Consider the following 16,958-nt stretch of genomic DNA (forward strand, 5'->3'; position numbering starts at 1 on the left):
AAATTGCTAGGCCAGACCAGACACTATCTGGCTAACTAACTTCAAGCTATGACCAACAAAGAATGCCATAAGAAGTTCTATCGCCAGCCCATTCTGGCTCTGAGTTAGAATGGGCTGCACCAACTGAGCTCGGCCTCTAGGGGGAACCTAAGCTTCTCCCCTAAACTTGGCAAAATGGAACAGTCCAACAGGCAAACAGGGAAATAATACTAGGCCGAGACTTCACAGGGATATAACTCACTTAAATATAGAGCTACTCATATACTCAGGGAACTGCATGCAAATTGCCATATTATATGGATTAATAATAACCATAACACCTTAGAAAGATTCACAGCTAAGTCAGTGTGTCAGGAACAGCAGCGGGTGGAATGCAATGTTATTCATAATTAATTCTAAAAGCGTGTAATCCAGCTAGATTTCAAGGCTTCTCATGTTACACAACCTGATAGAGAGGCAATGGTGAAACTGGGTGATTTCCATTCACAAATGTATACTACAAAAGTGAACTCACTGATTTTTATTGCTGGTGACTCCTGGGTAACCTCAGCCTAGAAGCAGAAATATTATGTTTCTTTAAAATGCATTCTTGGTTTGTGTAAAGCTGTGGCTAGAGTAGTATGAGCTTCTGTTTCTGTACCAGAGTATAGTTTTAATAAACCTAGCAAGAATAAATGTGGAGTTTGTTTCCAAAAGGTACCAAATCCAAAATAAACTGACAGATGATTTACAGACGGCAGCACATTGTTGGATAAGAATAGTACAGATCAAAGCTATGAAAATGTAGCAAATAACTGTGGTACAGGGCTTGGGAAATTGTGTTTATAGCAAAAGAATGGATGGCACACACACCATCTGTAACGTTTGTTCAGATGGATTTGGTACCTTTTGGAAACAACAGATCATAACACTAGACATGAAATATTAAAATGGTTCTACTCAGAAATCTTTTTTGTTTTATGGAGCGATCACAGGATTATATCAGTGAAATCCAATGGCTATGGTTTTTTCATCTGTACCATCTCTAAATGGATTAAGCGGTTCAACACTGACTAAAATGGAAATAATGCCTTCACTTGAATGGTAAATTTATGTAGAGATCTAACCTAACATTGAGGCGGGCATGCAGTGTTTTTTCATGTTTCGTCCTCCATTTCCATTTAAAAGTAAAAGTAGTTTTGAGCCATCTTGATTCTGGCAACCTCCTGTACAAATGTAAATTATGGCTTAGGTACAATAAATGCTTGCATGAGGGGATCTTCCTGGAATCCATATGATCTAAGATTGAAGAAGGGCAACCAAGGCTAGCAACGTCACCTGAATTCACACAATGGATTTTTCAGGGTGCCTTATGCAGCCATATTGTGCAAGTTCTTCTCAGAATGCAGTCCAATGTGTAAGACTGGAAAAAAATCAAAATCTAAAACTATTCCTAAAATGAAGTTCAGGCACTATTTCAGAGATTTACAAAAAAATAAATATCCGGGTGTTGATTTTTTTAATGCTTTGGTCCAAGAAATGCTATTTGCTTAATGACACTGCATTAGAAAGTTTACTAACACAAAGCCCAGTTGCTGATCTGCACTATTGTTGTGAGATGCTATGTAGCTTTGTTTCTTGGTTGTAGATTGCTTTCAAAAACGAACCAAACAAGTGTCCCTTTTCTGCTAGTGAAAAGTTAATTTAGACATGCTAGTAGCGCTGTTCTTGCTAAAGACAATGATATATTTTAAAAATCAGACATGTAAAACAAAAGGGGGAACTGTCTATTGCTAGGTACTAGAAGAAAGGTAGGATTAGTTCCCATGCTGATACCAAACTGGGAGATAAGTTTGCATTCCTTTTGTTTTGGTGGACCAGATGTGTTCCACCTTCTGTTCAAATCAAAAAGTCTTACCCAACATGGAGTATATTTCATAAACCCATCTAAACCTCTGAGATTCCAACTGCCTTTTCAGATTCAGGTTATCACAGCAGACCAAGAAGTGTGCGAGGTGATACTACTATAGATACTTTTTGGCCCACTTTATTTGTGGGGAAAGTATATCAAGAAAGGTATCCCAATAAAGCACTTGGCCTTCTTCAACAACCTTGTAATATTCCTGTTGTATACTTTTCCTCGTTTTATTGATCTCCAAGAAAATGGGAAGATCAAACAACGGAAGATGAATGCCTTCCCCAGTTCCCTGGTACTGCTTGTTTTCACTGCCTCCAATACCAGAACTCTATTACTAGGACCTTTTACCCTATTTTGTCATGAGGGAATCATACATGAACATGTTGGCATAATCTGGGTGTCTATATAACTGTTGCTGCTTTTTTTAAAAAAATGTAAAAATTAACACAGAAGAAAGCTTTCCTGGCATGCTTGTGTGTGAGATATGTTTTATATCTGTGTACGTACGGTCTTTGATGTAGCAGCCTGAAAGCTGTATTGGAACATGAGGGTTTTTCTTCTGTTTCCAATATACCAGAAAATGAAAAACAGAATTAAATGTTTTTGCTTAGTGTAATTTGGCATTCTGGATGCTTGCATGTATTCGTATTTTAAATGGCAGCAAATGTGGATGAAAGCTCCCAGTATTAAGAAAAATATGTATTTTTGTGCAAAGAGTTTAGTATAATAGCCTTGGGGAAGGGTGGTGTGACCCAAGCAGAAAGCTGCATTTCTACTGCCTTCCATTCTTCACATTGATGCCTAGCTCTCTCACCCGCTCCACCCCCAAAAAAGAATTAAGATAAAAAGGATCCACTTTAAGTACTGATTTCTAAAATGTATACTTAATGCAAGAGTAGAGTCTTGAACTGTTTTGAAACAGACAATGTTGGTTCCTTAATCATCTACTTTCATAAATATCTTCAAAAACAAAATATGCTTGTTACCTTATGTAAATAAACTATGATCTACATTCTATTTCCAGAATGTAGCTCATTCTGGAAAATAGAATCTATGATTCTTTTATTCTGTTTTCCAGAATGATCTACATTAAAATAAATACAATAAGAAATTAACACAGCTTTTTTACAAAGGTACAACTACAAATATAAATATAGATTCTTCTTGGACATTGCTGCCCCATCTCTGTACCACTATGTGCTTTATCTAGAAGAACTTTCTCACTAATTTCAAGGATCTGTTTTCTTGTCATTTGAAATTCCACCTGAACACGAAGATGAAATGACTGTAAAAACTGTTGAAAGTGAAATAATTGTCTTAGAGTGTGGCGGAATTTACTTCTGGTGGTGGGGGGGGGGGGGTTGTCTTCAAACAGATTGTTGGATGGCTATCTCTGAGGATTGCTTTACTTGTGTATTCCTGCATGGTAGGAGCTGGGCTAGATAGTCTTAGTGACCGCTTCCAACTCTATTATTCAGTTCTGTGATCTTCGTGAGATGCTCTCCTTGAGACTCCAGTTTCACTGTGATTTAGACATGGCACCTTACCCTAAGAATACTCTCCAGCTGTCTGTTGACCTCTTTGCCTCCCTCCCACGGGCTTACCCTATCTGTGCATTTGCAGATAAGCCAGGAAGGGCTCTGCCTCATAGGTTGGATAAAGAGTTCAACTACTCTTTTACTTCGGTCTTAGAACAGACCCTGATATGTTGCTGGGAGGATATAGCATGTATCTCTTTCATGCAAGATAATTTCCTGCTATTGAAATTTTTTTCTAGATTTACCATTAACAAGTACACATTATTCTGCTATGGAGTAATAGAAATTAAGTTTCCCATCTTTCCACATCAGCATTTAGGAGATGTCCTAGAGATGAGACACAGTACCAGCTGGCCACCACAAATAATGTCTCTTCTGCCCTGAGGAGGCAGATGGAAGGAGTTAATTTATAACGACAGCTCTCACTTGGGAGTTTCTGAGGCTAGCTGATGATGATGTGGAGATTAGCACTGTCCTTCTTAAGGAGGTCACTTTTCCTGACCATTGTGCTACTTGCAGCACAAGCTTAGGGCCATAGCTTGTGTAATGCTCAAGGCAGCAGCAAAGTCAAAAACAGACTTGAATCTCTTGTAGAGAAAATGGTAGAGTCTGTTGAGGTGTTTGATATATCATATCTGGAGCAGGTTTCCCCACAAGAAGGAGATTGAGAGAAACACCTTAAATAATTGAAGAGGTTAATAGGACTAGGCAAATAAGAACAATATTATGAATGTAGGTAAGAGAAGTTGGATTGTTTATCACTTCCCCACCAACTTTTTTGTATATAGAATCTCCTTTAAATTGCAGGTATCCCAGTGTGGTTGCACATTGGACTATGACTCTGCTGACCAGGGTTTGAATCCCTGATCAGCCATGGAAGTAACTGGATGATTTTGGGCAAAGACAAACCCTGGCTGAACAAATTTTGCCAGCAAACCCATGATAGTGTTGCTTTAAGTCAAAAATGAATTGAAAGCACACAACAATAGCATTGAAGCAAAAGTGTGCAACCTTTAGCTCACCAGGTATTTTAGTCAAAAACCCTCTTGTCAGTAGAAGAATACAGTCTTGTGTAAACACTGATACTGCGTTTCTTTTTGTCTTCTAGTTAGCCAGATGCATCCTTAGGCAATTTGCAAACATGAGTTGATGCTTATATTTTCATAGTTATCCATCACAACTTATCCCCATTATTTAAGATCTAAACCAGTAAATATCCAATCTGTCTATGTTTTCCATGAGTGTTACAAAAATGCTTCAGCTTCTGTAAAACCTGTCGTGGATCTGGTAACAGTACTCTTAACATTTCCTCCTTGATAACAGAATCCACTTATGCTCCAAAAATAGACACCTGCCCATCTGAAAGCTGTTTGTGTCTTAGTATCGACTAACATGAAATAGCATTAAAAAGAAATACAAGTACACATGCAGTTGAAAAGAGAATTGTTCCTTTTATTACTGCTAGCCATTTATTAAAAAGGAGATGGTTCTAGTTTAATTAACTGAGTTGAGAGCAGCAGATGGAGCAGAATGTCTTGCAGCGATAAGACAATTCAGAAATGGCACCAGATGTTGGGAGCTGTCCCTGGTGGTGTTTGAGTGCAACACAGATGTTACAGTCCCACCTGGCTAGTTTCGAAGCACTGCGGGCTAAGCAGCTGTGATGTAACCCATATAATGTACGCAAACACTAAAAGCAGAATAATTGAGCTGTTGCTACTGCGGCTCCTTGGAAGACTGACTGCTCAGAGGTGAAATCTTTTAAGGACACACGGTAATGACTAACTCACTTTTCACACTTTCGGGAAAGAAAGTGGTGCTTAATACATTGACCAAAACTTCTAGCTCACATCTCTTAAAGAGAGATTCAAGGTTGCTGTGTGTGGAAACCAATACATGCAGAAAATAGAAACCTTCAAAAGCTAAATAGTATGCTATGCACATGTTTTCCAAAAATAATAAAACAAACTAAGGCTTTTCTCTTGGTGCGAATCCTATCAACCAACAGCTTAGGATGTGACTGGTTCTTACAGGACCGTGGCAATTTTTTCACAAAGAATCACATTGTGGGCCAGTCCTGCACACACACACACACACACACACACTTTCTCTTTTTCATGCACTAACAAACACATACACCATTATGGTCATCATGTACAGTTTGACCCTCAGATGTGATGCAAAGAGGTGTGCAGATATTTTGTTTTGACAAGGCCAGTAGTATGGGAATAAAGTTCTGCCTCTGAAGTGCCCCTCTCTTTAACGTTAGAAATATGTCCAGTATAGAATCTATGGAGGATTTCTATTTTGATGTATAAATTATGCTGTAGGGAAGAATGGCTAAAATACTTTATTTTATACTCAATAATTCATTAGAAGCTTACAACTGGGACGTTAATGTTCTTCTGGAAAAGAAATAAACATACAGTAATTTAAAAAAGAATACCAGAATAGGCTTTATGCCTCAAAATCTTGAATCTGAAATCCTGGGCAAGTCATTCATGCTTTAAGTCACAGAAGGGTGGAACATATAAGATACACTTCTTTAATTTTTCATGGAAGGCAACGTAATAAGCAAACAAAGAGTTCCCTTCAATTAAAACATTTGCATGTTGTATCTAGTTCTTGAATTAGAATTACTTTAAACATTACTGTTGTGATCATTCTGCCAAGACTTTGGTGATCCTTTATTGGTCTTGGCATTCTCTACAGTCATGATGTATTCTAAGGGAACAGTAAAATAGACCACTTGCTTCTCTTTGGTGTATAAGTGGTGAGTTACAACTGAACTATATAAGGAGGAATAATTCACTTTGGGTTCATTTAAAACACACAAAAAGGGGGAAACAAAGGCCTGTTGTGTGGTTTTGATTGGTGATGCTGAAGTGTTTTCTTTCTTTTTGGCTGCACTGAGCTGTGTCTCCCTATATCTAACATGCCTCTGCTCTTTCCTTACATTTGCTTTAGGCAGATGGTCACCCTTCTGCATCAGTCTTTACTTAATTCTCATTGTCATTTGCAGTGCTCCATTATGTAGTTGTGTTTGCCAAAACTAGGCAAAAATCTAGGGACAAAACCTGGCCACTAGAAAGCACTAAAGATTGCAAAAAAAAAAAATCTGTTCAAAAATTCTTTCCTACAGTCCATTCTGCAGGATTTCTACAGATTCCAGGTTTTTGTAACATTGCAAAATGTTGCAGATAAGTGTTCCCCCTTTCTGTATCCACACATTCCCAGATGCCGTCAGTGCACATGAATGCAAATTGGTTGCGTGTTGTACATGCCTCAATTTCACAAAGAGGCACAGTGATCATTTGAGACCAATAATATCTTAATATGGAGGCTATCGAGAACTGAAGTAGAGGAGGGATTATAGAGCATTCATTGGTGCTGGTGTTATTGTTGGCACGACAGAATTGCAATGAAATTATTTACATTCAGCCAAGCATGGTAAGAATTGTTTGTGTCAGCATTCCTAGTTATGTGAAGGCCTTTCCCATCACCATGGGTTTTGGAGGATGGAGTACGCACCTTCTTTCTCAACCCACACAGATGTGTACACACATTGCATTTTTTGGACAAGGGTTATATCTTAATATATGCCGATTTCCTTATACAAGAGATTTAAATTTGAAATGAAATGTTGAATGGTTACAAAGCCCATTTTAAAAGTTATCAAAAACTGTTGCTGAAATGATTATGTACTTGAAGAAGTCCGTCCACAAGGGCATGACTTTCAGCTGCTTTGGTTTTAGGTGGCTCTCCTGACATGTTTGGAGGGTTTGCTGATTTCAGCTCTCCTGCTGCTGCCTCTGCGGGATGTCCTTCATCACAAGGTAAAGTGATTTAGTAAGAGAATGGAATAAAAATGATTTTCCTCTTTCGCATTTTAATTTGTATTACAGAATAGATATAACACTTTATCCAGTAGTCACCTGTGGTGATACTAGGCATGTTATTCTGCTGTAAAGAAGCAGTAGCAATGCTGTAAAAAATAGATGTCCAATCCTGTGCAAGCAGACTTCTCAGTACCATAAACTTTGAGTTGTTTCTGTCAACTAGCTAATTCAAACTTCTTGTTTTTGTCCTAATATCTTCTGAAAGATTCAGCCTTGAGTTGCTATTTTGAACTGAGAAATCTCAAAAGTATTTGTCTCTGCCTCTAATTAGGTTGATGCCATATCAGTGCAAATAATTTTATTCCCCAAGATAGTGTTTTCTGGCAGGTATGTATTCACCCCCTGCATTACACTATAGATCATATCTGCAAATCCTCCTAATATGTTAGTATTTGTGTTGAGGGGATACAGGATTATTGGGTATTTAATGTGCTGTTTGCTCTCTCTTATGGCATTGGAAATTACTGTATAGAAATAGCAGTAGGAAACATGCACATTTGCATGAGTGTGTCTCCTGATTGAAATGGGAAGGGGAGACCTTTCTTTAAAAACCAATTCCAGAATGTTGCCCAAATAAGTTCTTCTGTGTAACCACAATTATTTCTAGAACATGGTCCTGAGGCAAGAAAAGAAGGCATTTATTTAGTCGATGGATTGATTTATATCCCTCTTTTCTTATTATGCAATACCCAAGGCAAAGCTGTTGAACTTAAAAGCCTAGTGCAGTTTAACTAGTCTTTTAACAATTTTGCAAGTTGCTACTATGAATGAACTATGCTGAATATTTTTATACTCCAGTACTTCTAATTCTGTGTTTATGGTTCGCTTGGTTCAAGAAAGAATCTTTTTGTATCAATTGAAGCAGAGCTGAGTTGAAATAAATAGATTTTGATTCAAGTAAATGATAAGGTTGAATAGGGTAGTTGAGAAGCCAATTGCAAAAAGTAAGTTGTGTGTGTAAATCTACATTAGTTGTATTTGTCCTTTGGAGCACCTTCCCTGAAATATTTTAAAGCTGGATTAGCGGTTGCAAGCCCAATCTAATGCTACTATGAAATTGCTGATAAACTCTGTTTTGGAAGAGTAGTTTATAATGCACCCAGAAGTATCTTCAACAGTGACAGGAATTGGTAACATCTGTCTAAATACCCTAAAGGGCCAGATCCCACCTGATCTTTAAAACTAAGAAAGATAAGGCCTGGTTAGTCCTTGGATGGAAGACCACCAATGAATACTAGATGCTGTGGGCTATATTTCAGAGGAAAGAAGTTGCAAAATTGCCTCTTGAGTATTCCTTGCCTAAGAAAACACTATAAAATTCATGAGGTCATCATAGGTCAACGAACCACTTGAAGGCACATACACATATGCAGTAATGTAGGGACTCACTTCTGTTTTTTTATGATGCCTCTAACAATGTTTTTTTTTAAAAAAAAGATATATGTCATCTATGCAACAAATTAAGAATTGCATGCCATGGTGTCACATATCTACAAGTATTGTGTGTTGGGAAACGTTAAAATTAAATCAAGAAAATAGATGTCTTTAGGCATGTGCTTTATGTCCAGGGAAATAGTGGAGGGTGGTTGCTAATTTGTGTGTATTCATTTATTTTAAGTTCCATAAAATTAGAAATTGCCCAGAGGGGTAAAAGCATAAAATATTTACATTAAGAACCCCTTGCAGGGGTGAAGAAGATTATGTAAATGTTATGACTGGCCCTAAATTATCATCTTGGTTGTTTTTCTTACCATAGTGCTATAATAATTGCTGCCTTATCTAAATAAACTTTGATCTAGAAAAAAATCTTCTACAATAAAGTGTGTTGCTTTGCAGAAAGTATAGTTGTTTTTTTCTCTGTCATAACATGTATTCTGTAGAGAAGAAGGTCTGACCCGATTCAATACCTGTGCTCTTAAATACTTTTAAGTTGAACTGTTCTGCACTGATTTCACAATTTAATGAAAGTGGAGGTTTGGGGTACTTGAATCTTATTATGCAAATAATGCAGTCTTTGATAATATTCCTTTATCAGTATTAATATGATTAATCTATACCAATCATTATTATACAAGCAGCCAGCAATGATTAATCGTTCTTGACCCAATAAAGCCACCCTAGAAATCTTTGTTGATTAATCATCTTTGATAAAGTTCCCTAAAGAGTGGCAACAAACACCTCTCCCCGCTTCCTTTGCATCCAGTTACTGGATATTAGTGTCCAATAACTGAAGAATCAGCATATTCAGCATTTACTTATCCATCAGGAATACTTTAAGTGTGCTTAAATTTTTCATAGGCAGTACTAATTGAAATACTCCCAATAACGTCCCTTTTGTGAGGGAGATCAAAGCAAATATTTCAGTATGGCCCTCAGCTAATGAATTTCGGCCCACTACTTGCATTAGAGTGGGTTGCAGATATGTGTGAATCTTCTTTTCCCTCTGTGCTCTTTCTCCTTAAATTTTAATCCAGCGGTAGAGGTAAAGTTAATTAAAATAAAGGTTTTTATACCCAGGTGCTCAGGTCGCTTTAAGTATTATTGACATGAGGTGTAAATTATTGCAGCATCTTTAAGATCAGGGAAGTTAAATTCCAGGTAATAGGTTAGTTTGTACATGACTAATTCCTAGCAAGCTGTACAGACCAGATTATTCTGAAATCAGTGGGGTCTCATATTTCTGACCTTATATTTCCCAGGTCTTTTATTGCTGACTTAAGCTACGAAAAGCTCATCAAGTGTTCAGTAATTATTGATTTAAAATTCTGATTTTTCTTCCTTTCTGTCTGCATCATTGAACTGTAGAATTTTAATTATATGATCTTCATCTGGGTAGTAAACAATGATGGGTGTGTTCGTACGTACCAATGTGCCATTACAAAATGGTAGACTTTCCAAAATAGACTCATTATTATTTTCATTACATATGCCTTAGCAGTTCAGTGTTCATCACTGGCTAGCAAAAGCTGATTGTACCACTGGCTACATGGCCTTAAATAATAACAGAGTAAACTACATAGTCATAATCTTATTTACTATTTATTTATTTCAGTTTTGGTCTCATGTTTTAGTCAAATAAAATATTTTACTTAGAAAAGCGATGGAAAGATTTTCTGGGTCCACTAGAAAAAAGAATTCAATATATGTAGCTCTCTGTGAACCTGCTGTACAAAGATTTGAGAGCTGTGTGAATGCATATATATCAAAGCCCCCGCAGAGAGCTAAATAAATACTACACAAGGCTGTCAACAAGCTCAACAGAGGCGAGATAAACACCCAGAGGCAGGTGAAGTTGAAAGCCCACTTAGCTATACTAGTTTAATAACTCTTTGTACAGCAAGTAATTTATATGTAATCAGATGAGTTTGAACAAATTGTTGTTTTTATGGTTGTAAAACCAGCTTGCTTGCAGTCATTGAAAGCACGAGTAATGCTTTGCCTTGGGCTCCGATTTTTTGGAAATCGCTGTTCAGTTACTAAACTTCTTGCATGCACAACATTCTTGTTGGAAGTTTATTTGGACCTGCAGGTCTGCTTGTTAGGACATCTGTGCCCCACTGAAATGGGGCCAGGTGAAATGGTAGTTTGCAGTCTGGTGATGGTGCTTCTCATTTTCTTTGCTGCCCTGCTAAATGGTTGGAATATTCATGAGGAAGAGTAATGTCCAGATGGAGATTCTACCTGCCGACGTTAATCTGGATGGACACACATCACCTCTCATTTGTTTCAGTTCATGGACTGGGGCATTTGTTCTGTGCCTTTCATAAAGTCTCTTGCCTTCCTTTTCCCTCCCCAGGCACAGCTCCAAGTGGGAATGGAGAGTTTGGCGACTGGAGTGCCTTCAACCGATCCTCTCCAGGCCCGGCTGCCTCATCTGGAGAGCTCTTCAGTGGCATTGCTCCGCCAGCTGTTGAGCTCTTTGGTGGATCTGCTCAACAGAGCCTTGGCCAGCCTCCAGCTGCTTCAAATGCTGGTGACCTCTTTGATTTGATGGGTACCTCCCAAGCCACCATGACCTCTTCCCAGAGCATGAATTTTTCCATGATGGGTTCCAACACTGTCAGCATTAATCTACCTACATCAAGGTCCCAGGTATGATGCTCTTCTGCCATCTCTTAATGACCATTCTCTCCATGAAAGAGACAATGCCAACTAGGTTTGACAAACTCCTGCCTTAACACATTTTTCCTGTAGATCTCAGGTGCTTTCTTGTCTCTTTTGCTTCAGTGGTCACTCTTGAAGATTTGAGTAAATTAAGAAAGAGAACACCTTAAGTAATGCAAGACCTCTAGAACATATTGTAGGCTTCAAATCTTTGCTTTGATTGGCAGCGGAGTGCTAAGCTGCGGAGTGCTTCTAACAGTCTTTTTCACAAAGGATTTCTTCCACTTATGGAATATTTCACTATTGAAAGCCAGATCTTTTGATTTGTTAAGCCCTACAACTAATTGTACAAACTCCAAAATATATTTTGAGTCAGGGGAAGAGGACAGTTGGTGGGTGGAAAGAAGGAATGGGATGCTTTTGAATTAACTAGCCTTGGCACAATGTAAGCAATCTACCAATAGATGGTACTCAAACAATTATATTGATCATTTTATTTGCATGAATCTCAACTCTCTAGCTTCTTTATTTCTCTTAAGTAAGCACGAAGTCCATCTGTTTCTTGTTATGGAGATTGCATGAATTCACTGCAGAATACAGCCAGCAATGAATAGCATAACTCTCATGATCTCTCTTTTTCTGTCTCATTCATTCTCCTAGCCTTTGCAAAGTGTCAACCCAATGATGCCGAAATCTAATCAGCTTTATAACTTGAGCACAGAGATGGTTGCCAAAAATGCAGGCAAAACCTTGCCATCCACTTGGTCAGACCCCAGTGTTAATATCAGTTTGGACAATTTAGCTCCTGGTATGCAACCTTCCAAGCCCCAGCAACCATCACTGAACACAATGATTCAGCAGCAGAGTAAGTGATCACCTATACTATCATATTTTCTTTGTGTGGTTTGTAGTGTGGAGTGCACTGCTGCTTTTATGTCATAGCTGTATTCTTTTAATAAAAAAAAACAACAACTTAAGCTTCCATACATTTTGGTTTTTGTGACCAGAGCATGTCATGCAGATAAAGAAATTTCAGGGAGATACCAGAGTTTAGCAGTAGATTGTGAGCGATTCATGCTTAAATCCCCAGTTAATTTTCCAATTAAATGATCAAATTCATATGTCTAAGACCACGAATAGCTGCTACCCAACTTCTTGGGACACTTCTTTCAGCTTCAAAATAACAGCAAACCATGGAGGTTTTCATTTGGTTCTGCACTACATTCGATCCACCACTTTGTGATGGTCCAGTAAGTGATTTCCTTGATGTAGTCATAAGTAGCTGACTAAAATATGGCTGTGAGCAGCATTTTAGTTTGACATAATCAAGTAGTATAACATAGTTTTATGGACCTGAAGTAAGGAGTGGTCAATGTCTTCTTTCAGTGCAACTCCCTAGGCAATGAAAGGAAAGTTTAATTGGAAAATTTCCTTTGCCTCTTCTTTATTGCCTGACGTTCTATTCAGGAGCAAGGGAAGTTCAGACTGAAAAGGAAGTGGTTTCTAGGAATACTTGTCTTGGAAATGCACTCTCTTTGTAAAGCCCTGAGGATAATAGCTAGAGTGAAGATATATGACCTCTGGTCCTCTAGATGTTTTGCTCTATAGCTGCCCCCGTCCTTTATTATCATCCATGTGGTATGGGAATAATGGGAGTTGGAGCCCAGAACATCTAGAGGGCTAAAGAAGCATAATAATTACAATTCTCAGCATGTAAAAGAAACATGATAAGGAGAGAGTAGCGAGGAGCTAGTGAAAAGGGAATGGTTGGAATTATGAATTGTATGAACCTTATGTTAAAGAGTGGGCATCAGTCAAACCGTACAGGCAGTCCCCGAGTTACAAACAACACATAGTTAAGAATGAGGTGAAGTAACATGAAGTGAAAGAAATCTACCCCTAGAAGGGGAAATTCACTCCTGAAAGAGTTATCGGGGGAAAAGATGACTTCACTGAAGCTTTCTCACCAATCCTTGTTTCCGCAACAAGCCATTTTTTTTTTCAAAATCGAATTATCCCTGGCACAGAAAGTGAGGTGAAATCTTCTGAACAGGAGCACAGACAGCAAAACAAACACCACAGGGACATTAACCTTTCCATATGCAATATATGTATTTGTCAGGAGTTACAAATTCAGCTTAAGAACAAACCTACATGACTTATCTTGTTTGTAACTTGAGGACTGTCTGTATTTTAGCTAGTGCATCCTCAGTCCTTTAGATGGGGAGAAGAGAGAAAGAAAAATAAATTTCACATTTCTTCCCTTGTAGATATGCAACAACCTATGAATGTGATGTCTCAGAATTTTGCAACCATGAGCCTCAACTCGCCTCCCAGTATGATGCCCGTTCGACCTCCAGCAAATCCGCTGATGGGAGGGCCCATTTCTGTGGGGATGGGGATGCCTACAGTGATGACTGGGACAATAGGGATGGCTTCCATGGGAAGCACCCCTATGATGAACCAGGGCATGATGGGAATGAATGTGAACATGGCAGTGCCAGCTTCTGGAATGGGTTTGTCAGGCACGATGGGCATGGGTGTTCCCAATATAGCTATGGCATCCTCCATGATTCCCGGAACTGTGCAACCGAAGCAAGATGCCTTTGCAAATTTTGCCAATTTTAGCAAATAAAGATTGTAAACCAGTCAGATTGAATGAAGGATTTTAGCTGCACAAATAAAGCTGGGATAAGGGTGGAAAATGCTGATCAAATGCTTTCTTATTTTTTTCTTTTAATGCTTACTTTTAAGGAATCCACATGAAAGAACCCAAAGGTCGTTTTATAAACTCGGAAATTCCTTTTGTTGAAGGTTTGGTAGGATAAAGGTTCTTCCAGTGAGTCAGATGTTTGACATTGCAATGACTAGGCCTTGTTTTGTAACAAGACAATTAAAAGCCTTTCTGAATGGCAGAACCAATTTTAACTTTGAAACTTCTGGAAAGCCCAACATTTGTGGGCTGGTTAAATCTGTGTGAATCTAATTTTATACTTGATTTTTCTTTTCTTTTACACTCCTGGAATATGTTTATCATAATTGGATCCACTCCTTTTCCTACCACTGAGTCAAATTTGAAGTCAAAGTATGCTGATCAGTTTTTTATAAGAATATATATATTTTTGTCCAAAAATGGCTTACATATGTGATTATGGCTTCTTCAGAGGGACCTGGAATGTATATATACTTTTGCTACTCTTCCAGCAACAATCCTATAATATCCAAATTTTTATTGTAGACCTCTTCAAGCAATTTGCAGATGAATAGGGTTTGTGGGGGATTTCCTGTCTCTTTCTCCTATAAGAGCCAATGCAGAAGCAGTAGTAACATCATCTGGAGCTGCTGTATGGTTTCCTTTCAGAGAACTCTAGATAATATATTCGTGTGTGTGCGTGTGAGGTTTGATTTGAGGTGGCTTTTCCTCAGTCCTGCTTGAATTACAATTGGCATACACCCAGCCCACTAAGGGCCACTGTTTCCATCCCTAACAGTCAAAAGGCAAACATATTTATTGTTATTTTCTTGCAACTTTGCAAAAGAAAAGAAAGAAGACCTGCCTCTTTTGTGTTACCAAGAAACACCATTAAACTTTTTCTTAAGTTTTGGAGTCTAGATTTTATTCATCCGGGGACTTCATTTCTCATATGTAAATATGGCCTTAGTAATTGCGGAATCCAATAGAAAGGAGTTAAAGAAATAAATATAAATATATATTATTAAAGGAAACCTGTAGCAGTCATATTTTATGAATTGATGCAAATAAAGGAAATGAATGAATGAATGAAAGCCTTTCCCTCCCTCCTTCTGATATAATTCAGCCTTTAGATTCACCCACAAATCATGATTTTTAGTCTGGAATGCAGAGGTTCCATTTATATTCACAAAGCCAGGGCTGCTATTGAGGATAAGTACTATATCCTAGGTATGAAACTTTATTGCCTTCCCTTTTCTTATGTTGGATATTTTTTATTACTATTATTAAATTGATAAAACTTTATTTCCATTGTATTCATAATGTTCTGTTATACATAACATTAAACTGTTCATTAAAAACAATGTTGGGGCTGCTCTCCCTTCATTCCATTTGACGTTTGTGAAAGCGGTTGGGGGGGAATAATTATAATTTGGGCAAAGTAATTTTTATAAATAATTTAAAATTGTTTAATGACTTTTTATCTCCCGCCTTCCCTATCTGACTTTACTGTTAGGAATTAAAAATGAAGCAGCCACGATATCTTGACCCACTCCAGCCTTGCTAATGCTCCATCTACAACAGTTCTAATTAGGCAGAAATTCATGTACTTCAGCTAAGTGGTAATGAAAAGTGATTCATTTGCTGAATAAGAGATGAGAGTGAGTGTAATTAGCTGACTGCGGTTTTTAATCTTTCAACAATTCAATGTGTTTAAATTAGTTTCAAAGAATAGGAGCTTTCAAGTGTTGTTACATCAAAGTAATCAAGACAAGCTTTACTGGCTGAGCGGGATGGATCACCTTCTCTTCAGCTCCAATTTTAAAACCTTGAACTTTTTGTGGGAATTGGCTTCATAACTTCAACTTGTGACAGATGTTCAGGAGCCAAAAAAAAAACCCTCCATGTATGATTGCAAGACGCAGAAGCAAACTGGTTTTCCTGGAATAAAGGACAGGTTGTCAAAACTGGGTTTTTAATGTCACAATAGTGCTATGGTGCCCATGACCCCAAATCCAGGAATAAACAATTAAAAACCAATGTGCATTTTTCAAACATAATTGTTTTAAAAGTTATCCAGAACCAAGCAATGTTGAAACTGGACTCAATAAGAGTTTTGGAAGATGTAAAATGTTTGATATTTTAGCGGCCACTACACATTGTACTTGCATTTTCCTGCTTTCTAAAGAAGGCTGACACAGATAGCAACACATTCAGCAACACAGGCAGTAAATTTTGAAATACTATTTCGGCTACTGAGTAGTCAGCCCCCTTTATTCATGGATTACCCCATCATCCCCCAAGGAAAAAATCCAGAAAGCAAATTTAGATCTTGCCATTTTATATAAGGGACACCATTTTATTCTAAGAATTCACAGATTTAGGTATCTATATGGGACCTGGAGAGACTTCCGTTTCTTCTTTTTGTGTGGCTTAGTTGTACTTCTGAGGATTGGTTAGAAGATGCAATCATTGCTAATAGCCATTCAGTTTCAGCTGCTCTCAAAGGTGAGTACCTGTCTCTTTGGATGCTCAGACATTCAGCCTCAATTTCATTTGCTCTTGAGAAAGCATGGCTCTCCCGACTGACTGCCAAACAGTATGTGAATGAAATATTGTTGGAGAGCCTCCGAAATTCAATATCATATATGCCACATAGATGGTATGTTAAGTCAGACCATCTAAAACATTCTCTCCAAATTCATTAGAAAGACATGTAGCTGTTTATGCAAGGCACATTGACAAATCGAAAGTAGTTCAGCACCATTTCCAAAACATCTTTTGATCTTATCAAAATCTTTCAAATACTATACAGCATTATTTTATAT

At 37.9% G+C, this 16,958-nt stretch overlaps 1 protein-coding gene across 1 annotated transcript in view; it reads left to right on the forward strand.

Moving 5' to 3' along the window:
* CLINT1 (clathrin interactor 1) overlaps positions 1-15,494 on the forward strand; it is an 80,328-nt gene extending 64,834 nt beyond the window's left edge. The window contains exons 9-12 of the mRNA XM_060765559.2: positions 7,191-7,271; positions 11,131-11,426; positions 12,099-12,303; positions 13,709-15,494. Of these exons, the coding sequence (XP_060621542.2) occupies positions 7,191-7,271; positions 11,131-11,426; positions 12,099-12,303; positions 13,709-14,073 (947 nt within the window). The 3' untranslated portion in view covers positions 14,074-15,494. The remainder of the gene's footprint in view (positions 1-7,190; positions 7,272-11,130; positions 11,427-12,098; positions 12,304-13,708) is intronic.
* Positions 15,495-16,958: the final 1,464 nt, after the last annotated feature.

The sequence above is a fragment of the Anolis sagrei genome, chromosome 2, assembly GCF_037176765.1.
Source record: "Anolis sagrei isolate rAnoSag1 chromosome 2, rAnoSag1.mat, whole genome shotgun sequence".
Taxonomy (NCBI): Eukaryota; Metazoa; Chordata; class Lepidosauria; order Squamata; family Dactyloidae; genus Anolis; species Anolis sagrei.